Genomic DNA, 24415 nt, shown 5'->3' with positions numbered 1-24415 from the left:
TCTAGTGGACACTATATAATTTAGAAATGTTTTAAAAAACCCATGGCATTGTGTTTTACTTACGTTGGGATACCAGCACGAGCTAAGACCTCTGCCTTCATAGCATACAGCCTGTCACTTTTACTCACGCCAAGTTTTATTTTCACTCTGTCATGTGAATTATTATCAAAGAAAAAACCACTGTGGATCACAAATTCAGCGTTTGACCGAGTGCCATAAAAAATGTAAATCTAGAAGGATGAAAAGAGAAGTGAAGGGACAGGGAAAAAAGCTTGCTTAAGATCAGCTCACAAAACTGACATAATTTGAAAGTTATTTCCTGAAAGAGTTACTATTCTGAGTACAAGGTATATTTGGTTATATAAAGAAACACGCTTTGTTTTCTGGTATCGATTCAAATGCCATATATAGTCTGGCAATATACTTCAGAGGTAGATGTAAACATATCCATGTAACAGAGACTTTGAAAGGAGAGAAAAGGTTCTCATTCTATACTTTAAAATAAAAATGCTTTGTTTTCTCACACTGTCATAAAATATCAGTATATGGAAATAAGCTTTCAAAGACCCTATGCCTTTTAAAGGCTAAAAATCCGAGACAAGGAGGGCCCATTAAAAGAAACGGTGTTTCTGGGGTCATTTTCCTCCCCATATGTCCACCCAAAAGAGTAACTTACACTGCTGATGGATCAACTTGGCTTTTGTTTTAATGTTACCTTAAGGCATGGATATACCAAAGTATATCATACAGAGATATCTGATCTGTGTTCAGCCAGTATTTATTTTTGTGTTATACTCTGAACTCTTTATCTAAAGCAAATAGGTTACTTTAATTCACATTAAAAAAGAAGTTCCTAAATATAACCTGCAAAAAGTGTTTAATTCAGGGCTAAGCTGTATGAAGTACATGGGACAAGAGGTCAGAGTAGCAATTGTCTTCTCCAGCATCAAGAGGATTTTTTCCTCTTTTGTTTGATAACAGAATTGTCAATCAGAAAAAAAATTTCAACAGTTACAGAACTCCCTTCTTAACCTTAGGGTACAGCAATGCTCTGGATACTTGTAAGCTTCCACTACTCTCTAGCTGACGGAGAAAGGCACAGTGTTCTCTTAAGGGCTCAACAACACTAACGATGCCATTTACTTTCTTTGTTTTCAATTTTAGATTAGAACTATTTATCCTAAGCACTAAATGCTTAAGCGTTTTATTAAATTATAGTAAACATTATACTGTAACATACTCATATAATGAATAAGTGACCTGCCTCGGTATGTTAAGGCAGCGGTTAAGGAGACAGTTGCTAACCCTCTCAAGTTTTAAAACTACTGTGATACATCTCATATTAAACTAGAAGTTACATATCATGTGTAGATTATACAGTACGCTCTTACACTCTAAGACTGTTTTACAAAAAAGCCAATTAAGAAGAATGAGAAAGTTGCTTTATTCAAGGCCAGTGTTTGATAAGATTCTGTGGACTTCTGCTGCCTCACATTTTTCAGTAGTAAAAGCAAGGATCATACACTCTTCCTGCTGAAACTGTAAGAAATAACATCTGCACAGTATATTAAAAGACTGAAGCATTATATAATTAAAGTGCTTTAATGATGTCGGTAACAGTTAAAGTTTGCACAGAAATTAAAAAAAAAAAATCTGATAAATAGCAGACAAAGTGAAACTACTAAAATAAAATCGAAGTAGAGGAAGCCTCTATAATTGAAATGGAGAGAGCAGCCAGAACAGCTATATGACACATCCGTTGCCAGCTGTGGAAAATTATAAATTGGATCACTTCTGGAAAAACTGTGGACCCCTTTTAACTCTTCATACCAGTATTGGAAAAAACAGCAAATATCTGACTACCATAACAAATTCTAAGAGCAACACAAAAAATATACTATCACTGTAAACCCCAGCATAGCAATGAGGATAAATATACCTCTGGAAAGACATACTTTAAAAAATTTTTCAGACACATCTTTGTTAAAAAAGAAGGTAACAACACATAAGAAAAGTGAAAATCAAAATATTATTGTCCTGGTTTCAGCTGGGATAGAGTTAATTAAGTATAAGGGTTTATTAAAGTGTAAGACTGGCAAAATAACACACTAAAGGTAGTAACTGAGAGACCGAGTTACAAAACATTTCAGAATGTTTCATAGACAAAGTCTTTTTCTGGCCATGCTGACTGCAGTTGCACAAGCTGGAGGAAAAACGGAGTGCTACTACGCTTGAGGGCTTAGGCTGGCTGCTAACACAGCACAGGAACCCTCCAACCAGAGATCTCCTACACTCCTCGAACCACTGTCTTCAATGCATCACTAGTTTTAACACTCATTTTTGTTCCTTAGCAGTTCTGAACAAAATACTGGGTTCTGAACTGATCCACGCATCTTTGCAAGACTTGCACTTTGGTACTTTCTGTTTCAGAATGAAGGGGTACATGTGTACATGCCTGTGTGAAAGGGAGGGAGTATATTTTTAGGTCCTTTCTCATTTTCACTGAGCATGGGAATGGCGACATGGGTAAAATGACTGGCAACTATGCTGCATTTAACCTCTTGTTAAATGAAAACTGATGAGAAACATAAACCAACAACATTTTTAAGAAAGACTCTACAATCTGCTATTGCAGACAAAGTGACTCCCCAAATCTAAAATACATTTATGTTTGGTCCTTTGGATATGACCTTTTATTAATCTCATTCAGAATATCAAACTCGGTGTCTGTGTATGTGCATTTACTAGTGATTAAATATTTCAACTAGTTCTCTAAAATATAGGAATCAAAACTCTCCTAAAGTTGGGGTCTACCAAGTGATAGAAAATATTTTATTCTGAAAAATGTGCACTTACTTACTTTGGTAGCGCTTTCATACAAAATTAGGTCAGCATAATAAAATTCAAATGTAGCAGGGCTTAATCCACACCACTCTGCTATTAAAATTTTGTAGGGAGTTACCAAATGTCCACAAAACTTAATTAAAGAACAATTATGTAGATAATTGTTCACACTACCTGTTCTCCAGCCTTGAAATCTTGAAGCGCTACACATTCACACCGGTCATCTTCTAAATTGTAGCCTGTAGTGATCTACCCAAGGAAAAAGCAACAAAAGCACTGTTAGCATTTTATCTTTATCTCCCCCATCATTGACAAAACATTGTCCTGTTGGAAATAGATATTAACAATAGCAATTGCATACATTTCTTTCTCTGCACAATGTAATATAGCTGGTAGTAATTGTTTTACAATTCCTGAGCAATCTCTTTTTAAAAAAATCTCTGCATTTAAGAAATCTAAGGGAAGAAATAACTTACCTGCAGTGAATGGAAGGCTCTGAGGAAAGTACCCTCCACAGACCACAGACAGTCCCGTGCTACAGCCGGCAGCTTGTTATAAAGTTCTGGAGTTTTCAGTCACTCCCATGAGGCCCAAGGGAGCAAGGCACTGACAGCTCTATATGCTGTGCTTTATCCTTCAACTGCCAGCACATTTTTGATCTCTCAATGAAAAAGGATTAGATAACGGTGGATCTTCAGGGGATACAATCTTCAGAGAATTACAATTTACTTGCAAATAATCCCTTTATCTAAAGTTAAGTAATACTCTTAAAACGCTAAAAGGGTTTTTTTGATGGTAGCAGGCAATGGAAGAGGATAAATTCTCTTAACAAACCTGTACTTCTCCAAAAAAAAAAAAAATTACAAAACCGTAAAGCGGTCACACTAACAAGTAAAGCTATCCTAAAAATGTAATACTTTTTTAAAGTGACAAACAGCATGTTCTTGAATAGTATTACCAAAGATGCAGGCAGATGCAGCTATAGGATGGACCATAAGCTGCTGAACAATCAGGAAGCAACTTTTATGGTAGGTATTCTGAATTCACTACTGACAGAGCTAACTTATAGAAAAATATGCTCTGGGCCTGGGGAAAAACCTAGAAGGAGCCAAAGATTCTCCCTCAGCCTTTGTAAATGAAAACATACTTGTTTGTAAACTGACTTACATGTGAGTTGCAGTATACCCTGATTGCCGTCTTGGATGCAGTTTGTCCAAAGATGGAACTCCATGGATTATTTTGAAAGCTTGGTTGATGGTTTACACGTTAATAGTTGTATGCTGCTTGCATCATCAAGCATGCATTTGTCAGCCAAAACAGTGCTTTCAAAGTGAGCACGGGGAGCTTGTCTACGATGCAGCAAACCCAAAATGGCAGCCACAAGCGCGGGCAGCCTGGCCCTGTGCAGGCTTGCAATACTGCTCTGCACGCGGATGCCATCACTTCAGATCTATTAATGCGTTTGTGGTATGAGGAGATCAGAAGAGAACACGAGAGTCATGCAATACGGCCTACTGCAAAACACAGGCTGCAGTACTTGAACACAAACTCCTGTACATTCACTATGCTGGACTGAACAATTTTTAATTAAGATTTCTCATTTAGAAGGTTATCTAACCCTGAATTGCAGGTTGCAAGTGCTAAGGATTTACCTTGGCTATGACAAATGTACCTTCCAAGTTCAAATACAGTCATCTTGGGAAAAACCACAACTTCCATTCAAAAAAGGGAACTCTCTACAGCACTTGACCTGTCCTGAAATTTTCTTAGTGTGTAAAATCAATGAAATACTTCTGAATGTGACAACTCCATTCCAGTTTCTTGAAATGCCGGTGGAACAGGAGGCTTTCGAGGACTGGGGAAATTCCAGTATGTTAAGAGAAGGATTCTGTCAGTTTAAGCATGCTTCACTCGAGAACTGCTCATTTTTGGGATTGTTTTTTATTTTTGTCTTTTAAAAAAAAACAACAACAACAAAAAACCCAAAAAACCAAAACCAGCAGCGCTTCTGAAAGGCTTTTTTATAAAGCATAATGGAGTGCTAGACTCTTATTTCCTCTTTCTTTTAATAGCAGTCATGTAAGAGAATTAACAGGGTGTTTACTTCTCTTCCCACATGATAGCTGACAAATTGCATCCCTTCAGTTTTATTTCTGAAGCAGACTGATACATGAATTTCAAGTTGTGTATAAAGCATGCAGTAGTCTGCTTGGTCAGTGATTAAGGATGGACCCAGCCCAACAGGCAAAATGCAGCTTATTTAAAGCTTTGGCAGAACTGGTAATCAACCTCTGACTGTCAAAATACAATCCCACTAAAGAATAACAATGAGAAATGCATGAAGACAACCATTTTGATATAGTTCTTAGAGGCAGGTTGATCTAATTAATAGCGTCAGAAGCAAGAAAAAGCTGGATGGACCTAGCTCCAGTTAAAACCCAAAGAGCATTTTATTATCTGGCTCATGGAAAGGGGCCCTGTGGAATAAAGCAAGAACAGGGATCTGTAGTAGCTGATTGACTCAAGAAGTATTTCATCACTACATTTGGAATAGACTAGACAGGAGCGCATACAACGCCATCTTTTGTTTCTCACTTTCCTGCAATGAAGAACAATTCCCTCCATGTATTTTAAAGGGATGCACTATGATTAGAGCAGAACCCACCCTCATCTCACTCTACAATAATATAAACTACAATACAGACAGCTTACAGTTATCTTAGCAGCTTACAGTTATCTTAGCAGTTTTTCTCCCTATTTCTAAAAGTACAAGGAAACTGACACACAACAGAAATAGGTTTAGTAGCTTTTCTTAGCCCATTATCAATATAACAGTTGTCTATCCTTCTTAAATCTATAACCATCTAAACTAGTTTCTGTAGAAATATGAAACAAATGAGTAAAGTCTGTATATACATACAAAACATTTAATTTCAGCACCCCCACCACCCTTTAGGATACACTTCAGCATTAAAAAATGCTTCCAACCCTGACATACTACTGCACTAGCAGGTTTGGCTCCAGAGGCTGGCTCCATATCAAACCCATTGTTAAAGAGCATAACAAAAATAAAAATTATTTTATCAATTTAAATGGAAGTTTGAATGTTTAAAACAACATAACTAGCTGCTCTTTTAATATAGGCTACTTAATTTTTTCCCTCCCAGAACCTTAATTCTCTTCCTCTTTCCTCTAAACCCAACTTTGAAGGCATTCATTAAGAATTGTCTAATGAATACAGACAAGTCTCTGCAAAAGCATCTGAAAGAGATGCCCAGCAGGAAAAGGGTACAGGAAGTACTGATACTTGCACCTAAGACTTATATTACAAAAATAAACATTTCTGAATTTTAAGCAATTTTCTTTACGTTGCAGACTCTCATACAAGCTTTATTGCTAAATCAAAGTTATGAGATTGCATAACAAACAGTGAAAGGCAAGAATCACTGTTAAAGAACAAACATGTAATCACCTTTTAATAGGGAAAAATAAATGAATAAAAAACCCCAAACACTTGCAACTTTGTAGCCTCGCATACCGTGCTGTATTTGGTAAAGTCATAGTAACAATAAAAGCTAAATGTCAAGTGAAAAACAACTTGCTTTACAATTTGTTCATTTAAATCAGGCTTTTCTTATACCAAAAATACTAACACATGCTGCTGTCCTAACATTCAGGTCAACTCTCCCATAAAAGAACCAGATTACTTGAATAGTATGGTCATATTCACTGCTTACAATTAGAGGCTATGAATTCTGTAAGCGTACATGAGACTGGTTAAATAACATTGATAAACCATCCCCTTATGGGTTTCTATTTCCTCACTTCAACATTGACTAGCCTGTTAACGAAATCAAGACCTCATCTTCTGAACTAGCTCACGTAAGCCAAAATGTCAGCAGGTCTGACTTTCTATATACATATGTCACCTTTTAAATGTTTAATATGCCCTAAAGTAGTATTTTTGCATTTTGTTTCTTTGATGTAGTAACAGATGTACTGTTTTTGTTGAACTAGGCTTTGTTCTTGTTGTTGCTGTCTCCATAACAAGGCTCTTTGGGCATGGTTAGGAGAGCAGGCAGTATTTCTTAGTTGCAAATTTCTAACCACTTTCCCTAGTGGTAGCTACAAGAGGCAACCTCCATCATTGTCTGCTTTCCTATTCTCAGAACAAATCTCTCCAGTATTCTGAATCTTTTTCAGCCCGTCAGAAACACAACTCCATGTCAGAAGAATATTCAAACTTGGCTGGAAAAAAGGTATCATGTAACTGAAAACTTTTAAAGGCACATTACATGTATATGAGACATAACTGTATGCAAGTATGCAATCACTTCTGAAGTTTTCTCTAGATGAAGAAGTTCTCTCTGAAAAGCTATCATAAGACATTTAAGAAACCTACAAATCTTTCTTTCAGATATTAGTTTTTTAGGGTCACTTGAGAAGATAAAATACCTGAGTTAAGAAGCATAAGGAAAAGTGTTATTAAACTGCTCTACAGCAGTTGAAAGACTTAATACTTAAGCCCTAAAGCCTTTCAGCAACACTGAAGAAATCCTTACCAGTCCATTAGTATGATTACACATGTCCCATAAAGGTATTAGAGCCAATGTAACTCTGGAACCATCTTCTGTTGGAATCTGGTTCTGCCTTGTCATAACAGAGGAAACCGCCCATCTACAAAAATTAAAAACATTAGATGGTCAATGTTCAAAACATCAATATATGATTGGCTGTAGTCCAACCTGAAGCAATCATTTAGGCTGGGAGTTCCCAAACTTAGTTTTCTTAAAGATCACAGTGACTAGAGCAACTGTAGAAGGCAATACCACTTGCAGGAGAAGCAGCAGCTCCTAGGTTTCCAAGACATGCACACAGACCAATTCCCAAATCAGGATTGCAATCCCACCCCTCTTCTGCACTCTTTGCAACAGAACCTTCATACCTTCCATTACCTCAACCAGGACCCACTCCCATGTCACCTTCTGCTTCCCCAACCCTTCAATGCACACATACCTCTCATCCCACATCCCAAATCTGGGGTCAGCTATTTCTGCAGGCTTCATAGTAGTTCACAGCTACTGCTTGGCAGCAGTAGCTCTCCTCTATGTGCAGACACCAGTAAGAGCCAGGAGGTATTTTTCCCCTCACTCCCTAAAAAGCTGATATACTGCATGTACTGGAAACCAGTGTCATCACCTGACACATGCATGATATTTTGGTAAGCGCGTCTCTTCAGTTTGTGAACTTTTGGCTTAGATCAGTATTGCTAAATTTTCTGCTTAACAGAATAAAGAGGAAAAAAAGCCCCAATACCCCAAACAGATATCCAGGTAAAAAGAATGACAAAAGCGTAACAGTTTAGCACACAGACATCACTCAAACTCCTTCTAGCTCAGGTTAAGTAAAGGAAATGCCAGCTACCCATTCAAACTTAAGAATGCTCAGAAAAGCTTAACATTTCAGTATTTTCTAAAATTTCATTTTTATTTTATTTCAGACAAAAATGAATATTAAATGCCAGAGGTAAAGAATAATCTTAGTTTCACTATCTTCTGGCCTTAATACATATACTTCTTGTGGGTTTTTTTTGGAAGGAGCAGGGGGGAGGGGGAAGAAAAAAAGGAACACCACCAAGAGAAGGTCAAAATAATTTTAACTCCCACTGACTCCACTACTAACAAGTATTTAATATACAGAATTAGACTTTCAGAAGGATTTTTTCAGAAGGACTAGAGATTGCTTAGAAAGATACCGTCAAACTGAAATCCACTTAATTTCTAAAAAAGCAAGTTAAAATTGTGGATAATTCTGATATGCAAACACTGTTTGAAATATAATAGCAATATGTTTATTTTTAATTCTTGTACTTTATCTGCAAAATTTTAGATCACTTCACATGTAAGTTGGCGTGTTCCTCTGTGACCCTGTAAGTGAAGGAGGCAAGCTTTGGAAATCCCACTTTCATAGAAGTACAACTAGGCTAAAAAAAAAATCCCTGTAAGATCTCATGAATGCCTTTTATTCATGCTATTTTAATCTCCTGTTATCTTAATTATTCTTATTTTTATCTTAATTATGTCACCCCCTATAGCACCTCCAAGTGACACTCATGCTTCACATGTACAGCTTAAGTTCTCCAGCTCTCCTGTTCAACAGTCACTATAAATATTAGTTTTTACTACTATGTGCTGGTAAAGCCTTTTATAAAAAAGAAGAAAAAAAAAAATCCCAAAACCCAAACCTCCTGTAACATCAACTGAATTATCTTCTTAAGAAACAATGAATTACCTCACTAATCTCAGACTATGTGTGCCAGTTGGCTGAATTAACTGCTCTTAATGACTATTCCTTTGTAACAATTAAAATCTGCATATTTATTTTACTTTATTCTTCATTAAGAAAGTGTATTAGTATCAAATCCTACATTTCAATTACACTAGGGCTTTCCCACCAATGAAGCATTTCCAGGGTTCACTATTTAAAAAAAAAAGAAAAAAAAAAAAAGAATTAAAAGACAGACCAACCTGTAGTCATCATAAGTGAAAGAATCCTTTAAGGGCAGTTTGCTGGCATTAGGATGGGTCTGGGAAATACAAGTTTCAGAAAAAGGTGAAAAGAGAAAGAAAAGAGAAATCAGAAATCAGTCAGCAGAATTTCATTATTTAGCTGCCTAACAGATCCTAACAAGAGCCAAATGAAGCAGGAGGCATCCAGCCGCGCTACAGAGGGATCATCATGCTATTATGCTCTCATACATCACTGTCAACTTAATTTGTTGTGCCCAGCAGCCGCCATAAATCTGTTTCTTCATATTTCAAGACTGGAACCCACAGACATCGTACAAAAATAAAAAATTTAAGGTGGACTGAGTATGTGAAGGTAAAACAAACCCAGCCCATGGTGCAGGGTGGGAGAAAGAAATCAGACAATAAGCACATTGAACATTAGGTTTCACCAACTTCCACATTCTTCCTTTTCTCTGGGGTATCAGTAATGTATTTCACCAATGCAAATAAAAATTATACATACAAGATTTTCAATTCTTCCTCGATACCTGTAAAGGTTTTGTTCAGTACAAGATGCACTACACCTCCAAAATAAAACAGATTAAAATATTTAAATAGTTTTGGTGACAAACATCAATTAGATAGTACCTACATTAAGCCATCTACACATACTCCTATCTAAAAGTGGAGCAATGCCGTTTGAGAACGCATACTGTAGTTGTCACTAATAAGCACAACATTTAGATTTTAAAAAGGCTTTAAGAAGCTGTAATACCTGTTACTTTTCTGATCAGTTAACTTATGAAAAGTTTCAAAAATACAGGTAGCTTTAAGCCGACACACACTTTCTTTAGAACTTTGCCCCAATTCACAAATGGAAAGCCATAATAGCATAAATTTTAATCTTCAGGTTCAATTTGGTCTCCGAGACGAATTGAAATGATCAAACGGTTATTTCAGAAGATACAAATGATTTTTTGCATAGCTCTATCTTTGCGACACTCTTAATGCATGAAGCTCCATGTAGTATGCAGTTTTTCACTCTTGATGCATTAGCATCACAAGTGCATGGTAATTTATCATTTCTCACTGTAATGTACTTGCTGGCACTGCGTGCAGGACAGTAGGGGATGAGGTAAAAGTGGCTCAAACCGTAAATCAATTAGAAAACAAAAGCTTGTGCTCAGTGCGCAATTTTAGGCAAATTATATATTACAAAAGACTGCCAATTGGGTGTTAGGTCCCAGGTGTCTGTTCTCCCTCAGCCCCTCTAGTTAACCCTTTGGATGGACTTTCTCTGAGACGTGACAGAAGTTAACAACAATTCCAGCGACTGCTGCCCCCTCCCTCATTTTTTTCTTTTTTTCTTTTTAAAGAAAAAAACCAATAAACCCAAACCAATAAATTTCAGGAGGTATCTTCACTGCAGTAGAACAGTTCAGACTTGATTCCAGAAATGAACGTAGAAACATAGCCTTCAACTGGAAATAACAATTCTTAAAAACAAACACCACTCTGTATTATTCCTTTATGACAATTCAATTTCAACCTTTATTGTTAGTATTATTAATCTATTTTACAGTAGCTTGATAAACTAAGCAGGGAAAGTGAACACCAACAGCGAGACATATAAGCCTATCAGTTTCACTTTAAAAATATTACAACATTTTCATCTGTTACATTACAATTGGTTGCGAAAAGTCGGAATCTCGTTCTGCACGTGAAGTTTTTAAAGAAGAAATTCTACACGAACGGAGAAGTTAGGATCCCTTAAAAATCCGGATCTTCACCGTTCCATTTCTTTGCAGACCATGCCCCTAACTTGCGTGGAAACGAGCCTTGCCCAGCTCCACCGCTCCCAAACCCGCACCTCCCACCGCGCTCCCCGCCGCCGAGCCGCGGCCCCGCGCAGCCCGCGCGAGCCGGCACTGCCACCTGCCGGCGCCGCCGCGGCCTGCGCCCCGCCGCCCGGCCCCGGCCCCGGCCCCGGCCCCGGCCCCCCACCCCTCCTCCAGCCGCTCTGCCCTCCTCCCCGCCTCCGGAGGGCGGGAGACGCAAAGCTGAAATGAACCGCCCCCGTGGTAGTATTCCAACATTCTGAACCCCTAGTTTTGGATCACTTACCTCCAGCGTAAATGAACGTTGCCTTACTTCAAACTGAGGGTCTGACAAGTTTATCGCAGGAGAAAGACCCCAGGAATGTAAACAGATAACCCCCGTCTTTCTTCTCTGCGCTTTTCTGCTCTTCTCCCTCTTCCCAAACGTGAACTTTCACCGGAATAAATTATTTGGCAAACGGCAATAATTACTATGGCATAACGCACTGAAAGTGAAAAGGCATACAGAGACTACACGGGGCTTAACAGCGCAAAAGTGATTTTTACAGACTAAACACGATACACGTGCGCAGTTCCTACTCACACGCCACACAGGGAGTGCCAGCCAACACGCTCAACCCCAACTTGGAGCAAACACCTATAGGAAGCAAGATATATACTTGCTGCCATTGTCCTCTCCGTGAGAAAAATCTGTATTAAATCAGAAGATTGCCATGAGGTTAATTGTTCATTTGACATAAGTAGTCCCTCTGTAACGAGTCAGCTTGAACATGCAACCCGGGGGCAAAGATTCTGGATGCCACCAAACGCGCTGTAAGCCTCCCCATTTGTGAAACTTAGAGACTGCCCTATATGGAAACCATCCAGACATAATTCACATAAAACCGCTAGTAAATTACAATAAAGGACAAAATAATATGATCTTAAAAGACACAAGGCAGAATAAAATCCCAGTGTATGTAATTACCGTATTTATAACGTTCCATGGTATAATATTCTAGCAGCTATTTTAAAGTTAAGATACGTCAGCATATTTGATCACTGACTTGGACTATTTTACTACTAACTTAAAAACCCTATAGATTACAAGAATCTGAAGACACACAAAAAAGAACAATATTCTGATTAAAAAATTGATTTAGTATGCAGCTTCTCTTTATAGTCCCTTGGTAAAAATGAAATCTCCCTAACAAACACTTAATAAAACCTGTCAATATATCTAGAAAGAAAAATGACATAAATGCATTAAGTATTAAATACCCTTGAAAAAAGTCACATATTCCATGAATTTTTGATGTACTATCTTGACATTAATGTAAAACCTTGATATTTATAATTGACAGATATTTAATAAAGTATAGAAGATGACTGCTGCATAGCATGCAAATTGCTCAGGCTGATCAAAAAAGATACAGACATATTTAAACTAAACAAACACTTAATACGTAAAAAAAGTCAGATCTAGCTTTTATAGGTTCACACAGCTAGGTCTCTACAGATTAGCTTTGAAATGTGACATTATCCACTACACAAACCCTAATTTTAACTTACCAAGTCTGTATGAAGTAGTTTCAGAAAGTTAGGAGGGGAAGCTTTAAATAAAAAATGGGATCATGAAAATGTGAATATACTCATTTAGATGCAGGTCCTGACATTCTACTGAAAGAGTTATTATAAAGAACAAATACCATCTATTTAGTTACCCTTTCTGTGAAAATATTGTCAGAGCTGGCAATCAGGGTGATGACCACTGCAAAAACAAATAGTGGCATGCTGAATTTCATTTTCCTCCTAATGCTGCTATTCCCCCCCCCAAAAAAAAAGCTTCTTCCCCTTCAGCATTCCAAGCCTTCTTTGAGACATTTGGAGGATATCTCAAAATAACCAGAAATATTAAAAAGTAACAGTGATTGCTGCCAGATTGTCTGCAGCCACTGCGGAAAGAGACAGACTGTTATTCTAGTCACCTAAAACACTATCAGACTAGAAGCCAGTTACTCAGTATGGCAACCAGAGAAGGGGAGGGGAGGGAGGAGGAGAGGAAGAGGGAAAAAAAAAAGAAAAAAGAAAAGAAAAAGACACTTTCAGACATTTTTCTCTTTCTGGGAAGCAGTAACATCCAGTGGTTCGTGTCTCATGTTCAATGTCTCACAAGAAAGCACAACTCCTGATGCCTCCATAGGGGCCTTTGCGCTAATAATTACTCCATCATGTTTTTGGATGGACATCACAAGATGATTCTCAAGTCTTATAAACTAGATGCTAGAGGACTCCTCCACTTTTGAGAAGGCTTGTGTTTTTTTGGACAACATGAAGGCTTCAATGTAGAAAGGGTGTGTGCCTTTCCAGCTGAGAAGCCATCATAACCTCTACTTCTGCTACCCAGCCTACAAGGGCATTAACGTCCTGGAGAAGAGTGGCCAGACTATTATAAGCAGTAACCCCTCACCTCATTCAATCACAAAATGCCAAAGCTCATTTATCAGAACTCCTAATCTTGACAAGGAATTTCCATTAAAATTAGCTTAATATTTGCTTGTTTACCAAGTGATGCAAAGTACAAGTCCTATTACTGTATGTAACATGCAATAAAATGTCTGAGTAAAAGTTAAAATTAGAGTACAAAAGTTTACATAGTGTTAAATTTGTGTTCATATCTATGCTACTAGGTGTCTTGAAAAGAGTTGACGTATTTTGGTGTGAAGTCATATTGGCTAGTATTCTCCTTTGTACCATTAGCCCTTGTGTACTCAGAGTAAGAAAAAATTAGAATCACTGAATCACTGGGTCACTGAATGTGAGCAAAGAATCATTGGATGTGATCAAAGTTAGTGTTTGTTTTTTTTAAGACACCACCTCTCAGCTGAGATAAGCTGACTGTCGGAATCATCTACTACTCTACTGTAATATATAACTAAAAAAGAAAAAAAAAAATTCCTTGTTTTTGTTGGTTGCCTGAGTTTGTAGACACAGAGATGGTTGGATTTCTGTGAAGAATATTTCAAGTACTCACAAGTCCAAGGCAAAGTTGTGGGCAATCACTGCATCCATATTACTAAATCAGATTTCAATAGTCTCAAAAACCTCTTGTGTACTGTTGAAGTAGAGACAGCTCCATTTCTATATCAGGAAAGCATCATACCAAGTGTCAAGATTATACTGAGGCCATCACGCCACCCCCCTCCCAGCCCCCAAAACACTAAGGGTACTTGAAACAGCTAAAGCCAAAATCAGTTTAAGCTTCCACTGTGTTAACTTTCATTCCTTTGAACACAAAGCCCAAGGGTTCGTTCGTTTTGGCCAAACAATTTTTTTCCTCCCCTTCTTTGCAGATTCTCCCCTCTTTCCAATGTACTCATTAACATGGGGAGATTTCATTATGAGCCTTGTTGGATGCTACTTGATGGTTTCAGGCCAATGTGTAGGTGTACAAACACAAACACACACCACACACACACACTTTCAGGAAGATCTGTCAGCATTTGCTGGTTACTGTCCCTTTCCCAGCTCCGGCAATCCTTTGAAGCAGCAGCCTTGAAGAGGAACTCCTCTCTCTGGAGCTGCTAAGGCTTTAACTGCCCTAAAGCTAAGTAAAATATAGAATTCAGAATGGAGGATCCTAGCGATCTACAGGGAAACAAGAATTCGCTTTTTCCATTGGACATATGCTGCCTAACCTAACGAGGGAAAGCCAGTTCACTGTACAGGACAGGAGACAAGGCCAAAAATTATTTTACTTTGTAGTAACAGTTTATAACTACAGAGGCATGCTCTGGAATTTTCAAACAGCCCAATTCATGAAGCACTAGGAATTACGTCCACAAACCTGTGCTGTTATGTGACTTTCCTAATGGAAGGAAGATCATCCTACTTTGCAAAACCTAATAGAACAAATCTTAAAATTAAAAAGGTACCACAGGATTGAAACTTATTAAATCTAAATAACATTCTTGCTTATTCTTTATGTCAGCAATTTTTATTTACTTTCTGCCAATATACACAAGAAAGCACTGTTCCAGACTATTAGGGGATTCATGCAGCGGAAGCAGAGTGGAATGACTCCTTCTGGTGCAATGGAATTTAACTGCATGGTCCCTTTTTCTGTACCTTCTACCTGCAAAAATTGTTCTTAGTTAATGAGACAGCAGTGGCATAACAGACAACTCAGACCTGACATCAACTACTAACTCAAGGGTCTGAAGGACTGACAACCCACTTCAAATGCAAAGTGGACATTAGCATTTGGCTGACGGAGTACACAGAAATAATTTTGAACTGACTGCAAACAAGTACCCTGTCTACAATCCTGTGGCATCTCCTTTATTAAATAGAGGCAAGACAGTGATGGACTTTTTAATATCCACTTCTTGATCATTTCATTTACAGAATACTTCTTAACATACAGAATTCTAAAATACTAATCTTTCCCAGAAAAGAAGGCACTCGGATATGACATTTAAATTAGTGACGAAGTTTTCTATACCTTTTCCTGTCCTTTCACAAAATCAGTTAGAGCTGAATGCAGCCCCACTAAGGGCTGAAGGGATGAAGCAGGAGAGCAAGCTGGGCTGAGATCGGACATGTTTTGCAATGAGACAGTCTCCCCAGTCCCTCCCATCCCCATTCATGTAACGGAAAGACACACGAGGTCCATTATCTCCTGTGGTAAATCTCCTCACAAAATATGAGTTAAGTGTTCATGTTCAGCCTTAAATCGAAAGGTTCAGCCCGTAGTACTTCATTCACACAGGTACAACAAGACAGCTACAGTAACGAGTTTCCTTGCAAAGGTCTATGCCTGCATGCTAGGACCTATCATTTACCCTTTAGGCTCCTCCTGAAGTACAAGGTTTAGCTTGTGCATTTTGTTTAATGCAACACATGTGCACTATGTTCACACACAAATTCATCTCATAACTCTACTATTAATTCAGTGAATCACAAGCCACATAAAATGCTGTGATGGAAAGCCTGAAGTGAACTGCTTTAAAAGGACAGAGACAGTATTTCCTCTTCACAACCACTCCACATCTGAAGATTTTCCTAACAAGCATTAATATTATGCAGTATGGTCAAAGTTTTGTTACCTGTGAATTGACTACTCAAGATTACAGATAAATCATGCCAGGAGCCACTTAGGTGGAAGCTTGGATCACGATCCTTATAACCAAGGTACCACGCTGCACAACCAGCGTGGTACGCAGGGCATGGTAAGTCCCAGAACCAGATGTACTGGGACTATAGTGCACACATCCAAAACTAAAAACTTATCTTATCGCTTCCTCTTCAACTCACATTCAAACCATAGTACAAGAAAATAAACTTTGGTTTACTTAGCAACATATCAATCTCCTACTGTGTGGAGTATTAGCATTGGGTCTGACTGAAGAGGATAATCCACTTTGTAATTTAGTTAAATTACTAATTTTAACAAAGATAAGTCCCCTGTATAATTTTGCAGTGCTTAAAGAATACATCCTTTGAGTATTCCATTCTAAGAAACATCAGCTTGTTATCATATTTTAAATTTATGGAACATTTGTAACTGCTGTTATATCAGGAAAAATATTAAATCTGCACAATAAGTACAAACTTTATATGAGAAAGTATACTTGAAAGTGCATGATGATCTCCTGATGTCTGCTGAGACACTTGCTTCCACAAAAGACACAGACAACATCTCTGGGGATAAACTCAACTGCCCCAGAAAGTGCAACTCAGTTAAAAAATGAAAATAAAAGCAACTAACAGAAAAGCAAACAAAAAAACCTCTCCACTCTATTGGCTGTAAAACAGATGCTTATCTGCATTCTCAACTAGGAGAGTGGTTGAGAACCCTGTCTTCCAAAAAAATGCTTTAAAAGCCCATAATACTAACAAGAGAACGTATTATTCCTCCCAAACGTGGTTTAAACTGTGCAGAAACAAATTTTGTTTAGCACTGGCATATACACTTTGAAGTATCTCTCTCTTTCTCTAGAGGAAAGAGGGCGTTTAGGCTAGTATAACAGAATCCAAACCATTCAGAATATAAATTAAAACCTACTGATTAGAAGATCTTAACAGTGAATGTCCAAAGAAAGATAACATCTATATCTAAAATGAAAGATATGTTTTATCCTGTCTGTCCTCCTCCAACTTTAAAATATTCTGACTGTAAGAAATAGCAGACACCAAGTGTCTGGTGGCACACAGGGATGTGCCTGTATTTCGATCTAGGCCAGCACAGTCCAACTGGCGCCCATCGGCTGAATCTGGACCACAGGATGCCTCCATATGGCCTGCCACCTTTTTCTTGGAGAAGATAGGGAACAGCTGTTTGAGGAGCAAACGCTGCCCGAACAGCCAAACACCTCCTCCTGTGTCCGGCTGGCTCAAAGCCCAGAGCTGTCGCCGTGTTCCTATGGAAGGCAAGGAAGGAATGGGGGAAGAAGGCAGCAGACCTCCTACTCACGCAAGGACTTGAGCTCTTCATTTGTCTGAGACGGGCAGACACAACCCCGTGAAGCCTGTAGCTGCTTCTGCGATGGATAAGGGCAGCCACAGGAACGGCCCAATGAAGCCCCATGATCTGCCGTTATTGTCATCATAGCCAGGAGTGGGATATACCAGAAGTGACACAAAAATCATGTATTTGGCTCATGTTTGCAAAGTCTAAACCACCTTACGGTAGATACACTAACTGGTACAGTACAAGCATATAGTCAATCTTCAGTTTGCTGCCAGCAAAACAGATTAATACAATATTTTGGCCCTCACAGAGAGGAAAAACACAGGAAGGCATAAATATATTCCATTATTAACTGCCTATTGATTTACTATTGATCAAGCAGAACAACTCAGGCGTTGAAATTCAGATAAAGCAAATTAAATAGCAACACTATTTTACTTTTGTAACTGCCCACTCAACGGATTGAAATCTCTCCTTAAGGTGACATGTATAGTAGGCAAGTAAACAAAAGGGAAAGATTTTATAGGGTTTACAGCTGTGCCATCTTTCTTCCACCCATTTTGTACAGTGTTACTGACATCACTTCTGAAAAAAGCTATTTGATTGGCATGCCAATGAGTATAAATCAAGTATAGGGGAAAACTGAGAACCCTAATGACCTACCTGGTACATGATCAAAACTGTATTCTGCTTCCAAATACATTTCCTTTTGACTGCATATTGGTTGAACTCTTTAGAAGCATTAAAATATTCTCTATTATATCAACTCAAAAATAATAAACAACTTCCAAACATTTGAATAGTTTAGAGTGCTTTAAAAGGCAGTATACTTGTCTGCATTCAACTCAAACATTATTTAGCACTTAAAAGTTAAATGGTGGTATCTTAAAGCCAAGCACAGAGAGACACCAGACGTTCTACTTCACGCTGACCTGGAAAATCATATGCTTATTGGAATAGGATAGATTAGAAACAGTACAGAAAAATAACATAAGAGCGGCATAAGTCATATTGAAAGTATCATCACAACTTCAAAAATTGGTGTCAAAATTAAGCTAGAGATGTGAAATCTCACCTAATATACCCAATATTGAAGAGTCAAATGTGATACCAGATTTTAAAGATGCTATAATAATATTATTTTGAGATCTAAAACTTAATGTGTTAAAACGTCCTAACTAAAATGATATTCCAGTGCCCAACAGCTAATAACTGGATTTTAGAATTTCATTCACGCTAAATCAATTAGTCAAATTTTATATGAATAATAAATCAAATTTAGTATCTGATCAAAAGGGATTACAGCCTCCAGGAAATTAAGTTCTCTGTCCAATAGCGCACACAAGCAGATCAAAACATCTTTGGATAGATTACTGCAAGGATTGTATTCACAAAGGGCCTACAATAACACTTTCACAAGCACTGTCCAGATGTCAATACACGAGTCAGAAAACTGACTAGTGTTCCTGTGGAACACTGGATACAAATCAGACTACAGATACTATCTAAAAGTATTAATGACTTCTACCAAATAGATTCTATTAAAAAAAAAAAAAGGTGGGGTTCATGGGGCAGCTTCTGCTTTCTTGAGTAATAGTAGCTTGACAGAAGGCAAAGAAAGCATTTACAAGTATTTGCTTATTAGCTTAGCAAAGAAATATAAAACTGAGTCAAAGAAAATTAAATTTACTTGCTAAAATGTTACTTAAACAGATGACTTTGCTTTCTCTATTCAGTTTAATTCTAAAATTCTTATTTACCTATCTCTCTTGTACTGGGGAGCCCAACACTGGACACAGTACTCTGGCTATGGCCTCACCAGTGCTGAGTGGAGGGGAAGGATCACCTGCCTCGACCTGCTGGCAACAATCCTAATGCAGCCCAGGATTGCCAATAGCCCTTTTTTCTGCAAGGGCACATTGCTGGCTCATGTTCAGCTTGGCCCCCAACACATTCATGGGATTATTCCACCCCAGGTGCAAGACTTTGCATTTCTTGTTGAACTTCATCAACTGTCAGGCCATTTCTCCAGCCTGTCAAAGTCCCACTGGATGGCACCTTCCCAGTGAGGCTGGGATTGAAGTGAGGCTGACAGGCTTGTAGTTCCCTGGGTCTCCCTTCCTGAGGATAGGAGTGGCATTTGCTTTCCTCCAGTCCTCAGGCACCTCTCCCAATCGTCATAATTGCTCAAAGATCACTGAGAGTCATAGAATCATAGAATAGTTTGGGTTGGAAGGGACCTTTAAAGGTCATCTAGTCCAACACCCCTGCAGGGATCTTCAACTAGATCAGGTTGCTCAGAGCCCCGTCCAACCTGACTTGTTTCCAGGGATGGGGCATCTACCACCTCTCTGGGCAACCTGTGCCAGTGTTTCATCACCCTCATTGTAAAAAATTTCTTCCTTGTATCTAGTCTAAACCTACCCTCTTTTAGTTTAAAACCCCTTGTCCTGTCACAACAGGCCCTGCTAAAAAGTTTGCTGCTATCTTTCTTATAAGTTCCCTTTTAAGTATCAAAAGGCCACAATAAGGTCTCCCTGGAGCCTTCTCTTCTCCAGGCTCAATAACCCCAACTCCCTCAGCCTGTCTTCATAGGAGAGGCATTCCATCCCTCTGACCATTTTTGTAGCCCTCCTCTGAACCTGTTCCAGCAGGTCCATGTCTTTACTGTGCTGAGGGCTCCAGAGCTGGATGCAATACTCCAGGTGGGGTCTCACCAGAGTGGAGTAGAGCGGCAGAATCCCCTCCCTTGACCTGCTGGCCACACTGCTTTTGATGCAGCCCAGGATATGGTTGGCCTTCTGGGCTGCGAGTGCTCATTGCCAGCTCATGTCCAGCTTTTCATCCACCAGTACCCCCCTGCCCTTCTCGGCAGGGCTACTCTCAATCCCTTCATCCCCCTGCCTGTATTGATACTGGGGGTTGCCCTGACCCAGGTGCAGGACCTTGCACTTGCCCTTGTTGAACCTCATGAGGTCCACGCAGGCCCAGTTCTCAAGCTTGTCCAGGTCCCTCTGGATGGCATCCCGTCCCTCAGGTGTGTGAGTCACCTCACAATAACATCAGCCAGCTCCCTCAGCCCTTTTGGGTGCATCCAATCAGCACCCATGGACTTGTGTATAACCGGTTTGCTTAATTATTCCCTGATCTGATCCTCTTCCACCAAGGTACATAATCCTTGCTCCAGCCTTTCCTCCTGGTGTCTGGGACCTGGGATTCCTGAAGGCCGGTCTTGCTAGTAAAGACTGAGGCAAAGAAGGCATTTGGTACCTCAGCTTTTTCCATGTTATGTGCCACCAGGTCCCCTGCCCCATTCAGCAGCAGGCCGACATTTTCCCTAGTCTTCCTTTTGTCACCTATGTACTTATAGAAGCCCTTTTGGCTGCCTTTGACATCCCTTGCCAGGTTCCATTCCTGCTGGGTTTTAGCTTTCCTAACCTCATCCCTGGATGATTGGACAATGTCTCCCAGGTTACCTGTCCCTGCATCCACGCTCTGTATGCTTCCTTTTGTGTTTGAGTTTTGCTAGGAGCTCCTTGTTCATCCGTGCAGGCCTCGTAATATTTTTGCCTGACTTCCTGCTCATTGGGACGGGCTGCTCTTGAACTTGGAGGAGGTGATCCTTCAATATTAACCATGTTTTCTTTCTTGGGTCCCTCTTCCCTCCAGAGCCTTATCCCAGAGGACTCTTCCAAGCAGATTCGTGAAGAGGCCAACACTGCTTTCCTGAAGTCCAGCATTGTGACCTTGCTTTTTGCTTGCTCACTCCTCTCACTCCACCATCTCATGGTCACTGCAACCAAGGCTGTCTTTGACCTTCATATACCCAACAGACCCTTCCTTGTTTGTAAGTATGAGGTCCGTGAATGTGAGTAGCACCTCTCCTCATTGGTTCCTCTATTGCTTGGATCAGGAGGTTGTCATCGATGCTCTCCACGAACCTCCTGGATTGCTTATACCCTGCTGTGTTGTCCTTTTAACAGATACCAGGGTGGCTGAAGTCCCCCCGAGGACCAAGGCCTACAAACGTGAGGCTATTTCTAGGTGTCTGTAGAAGGCCTCATCCACTCCTTTCTTCCTCCTGATCAAGCAGCCTATAGCAGATGCCCACTACAATGTCACCCACACTGGGTTTTTTTTGGTTTGGGTTTTTTTTGGGGTTTTTTTGTTTTTGTTTTGGTTTGGTTTTTTTTACAGACAGCTAGCTTGCTGGTGCCCTTCCGAAAAATCTGCAGTCCCCCAGTGGTCCAGAAATACAGGCTGAAAACACTGTCTAAATCAATGCCAAACTGCCATCCTAGACAGTCCTGCAAAACTGATCCTTTTTCCAGTGCATGAGAGGCAGTTACATACAGATACGCCTTACACAGAGTGCCACTGAATGCATACAGCTGGCTACCATGGCAAAAGCTTTGGCTAGCTGACGGGCTCTGCTGGTTTCAGATTTACCATGTCAAAGATTTTAAAAGTTAACTAAAATTATCATAAAATTGTCTTTTAGTAAGGCAGGTAATAACAGCCCTTACTACACCTGGTGAAAAGATACAACACTGCTTCAGACCCATAGTGTCCAAAATGTAAACAGAGTTTGGGCCCTCCCACCTTCTCCAAGAGCACTCCTTGTCTTGTTGTCTTGTTTCAATTTACAAAAATGTCTCTGTAGTAGACTACAGAGGCACGCAGATGCAACTGAAAGTCAAACACAAAGACCACTGCATATTCTTTTAAAAAAGGTTCTAACTTGGTTGTATTTTCTTTAGGAATATAATCTGACTGTGAATGTCTGTAAACTATATGGCTCCCTCTTGTGCCTATTATACCACATTTCAGTGTACAAAAAAATTTTAACATTAAGCCATAAATATTTGGGCTCTGTTTACCCTTCAGTAGGCATGCAATACCCATAAATGTTAATGGAAGTCACACACATACCTTCCAGGGGAAGGGAAAACCCTGCAGTTTACAAAATTTCTCTTTGAAACAAACTACAAAAACATCTTGCAAACTACAAGTCTGCTGCGATGAAAGTACTCTTTTGACCATTCACTGTATTTTGATAGCAATGCAGAGGCCAAATACACATTTAAAGCACATCTGTAAGAACTTTTAACTAATTTTTAGTTATCAAATTACATAGGTTTAGAAAGGTGTCAGTGTGGTTTATAGAGCCTGGCTAACATGCTCAAGGGTTTATTTTTGTCTACTCAACATCCCACCTGTTTCTGCTTATCAAACCAGACTACAGTTTAGCTTGCAACAGCTGTGAAATTCATAAATCTGCCCATTCTTCATGTGTATCCAGACTAAGCACTTGGAGAAAGAGTTAGAACTGCAGTGCTCTGAGAAAGCCACCCTTATGGAGAAGCCAGGGAAATAAAACAGACCAGCACTTGTCAAACAATGTTTAAAACTGCACACCTATCAGAAGCCAAATCATTTTAATAACGGTCTAGCAATCCTATTTGGAAACAAAATGAAGCATTTGAAGAAATGATTTGTTAACCCTCTTATTCTAATAAACATTATTCTAATGTTTATTATTCTAACATTATTCTAATGTTTATTAGAAACATTTTGCAGACTAAAAATGCTGCAAAGGAATTAAAATATTTTGCCTGCACAAAATATTCCCTTTCTCAGTGTCTTCAAATATCAACAAAACACCTTTTATTTCAAGATGCTACTAGTTTTACCTTCTGCAGTAGAATAGCTATCAAAAAAGTAAATATAGTTACAAGATTTTTGTATTCCAAAAAGTGTATTTGTAAACTTTAAAAACTATTAGTCTGCATACCTGAAGCAATATCAAAATCCTGGTCACACAGGACAGCTTTCATTAAAACGCTTATGCTAAAGCAGTAGTAGTACTGAATGAAACGATGGTATACAAAAAACTAACATTCACTTCCATAAAGCTTGCAGACTACACTGCCTTTAATAGAAAGTGGTTTTGCTTTGCTTTTTTTCCATTTATATGATGAATTTTTCTCTCGCCACCTCTTCTTCCTTTTTCCATATTTTCCTTTTCATGAATTACCCTTAGCACTAGTATTTTGTGGGTCAACCTTGTTCATAAAATGATATGAGTGCATGCAAGATGATACTAAAACTCATTTCAGCTTTTCTGAATAATAAAAAATGGTACTTTGTTTTAGGGAAGAAAGAGGCTTTTTTTTTTTTTATGAACTTTTTTCCTCCACCATTTCATAAATTACAAGCTCTTATTTTTGAGAGCAGAAACAGAAATCAACAAGTTCTAAAACTTTTCCATGAGTTTTCATCAAAAGCATTAATAATAGGTACCCAGGACATTCACTTGGCACTCCTGGAGCCAGCTGAAATTATGTATCTTCCTAACGTGACATTTACTGAATACCAGTAAAGAAACATTCAGCTGAAATTGTGGTTACGTGGCAGTGCTGAAGCATGGCACCAAACAACCAGAACACATCTAAAATTTACCTAATATTTATTACCACTCATTCTCCAAAGAACAAGTAAATAAAGCAAATGATTCCTACCTGATCTACTTTCACGCTCACGTTCAACATGAAACAACAGCTATATTACACAAAAACATAAAACAAGCAATAAAAGCATTTGTCAGGAGAATAAAAAAAAAATCTGGTCTAGATTTCTGACCGCAAGTGACAAGAACCTACATGTTAACAGTTCATACAGAAGGCAACAGTACAGTACTAAACACTGTCTTAGGTATACTAATATAAAGCTTAAAGAGATAGCCATTTATTTAAACACTATTTCCACAAAGG

General features: G+C 38.8%; 1 protein-coding gene across 6 annotated transcripts in view; it reads right to left on the bottom strand.

The window, feature by feature from the left end:
* Window positions 1-24415, bottom strand: part of SETD3 (SET domain containing 3, actin N3(tau)-histidine methyltransferase) — a 66690-nt gene that overhangs the window by 5728 nt on the left and 36547 nt on the right. For 5 of the 6 annotated variants that reach the window (XM_075151117.1, XM_075151118.1, XM_075151120.1 and 2 more), the window contains 4 exons: window positions 9372-9430; window positions 7407-7521; window positions 3019-3093; window positions 64-230 (listed from right to left, as the gene is read on the bottom strand). In XM_075151117.1, coding sequence (XP_075007218.1) covers window positions 64-230; window positions 3019-3093; window positions 7407-7521; window positions 9372-9430 — 416 coding nt within the window. Of the gene's footprint in view, window positions 1-63; window positions 231-3018; window positions 3094-3320; window positions 4700-7406; window positions 7522-9371; window positions 9431-24415 lie in introns of those variants that run through there. The other variant, XR_012673809.1, reaches the window with a different exon arrangement.

This window comes from Calonectris borealis, chromosome 5, assembly GCF_964195595.1.
Source record: "Calonectris borealis chromosome 5, bCalBor7.hap1.2, whole genome shotgun sequence".
Taxonomy (NCBI): Eukaryota; Metazoa; Chordata; class Aves; order Procellariiformes; family Procellariidae; genus Calonectris; species Calonectris borealis.
The sequence above is the reverse complement of the archived record's forward strand: the minus strand, read 5'-3'. Positions and strand labels throughout refer to the sequence as shown.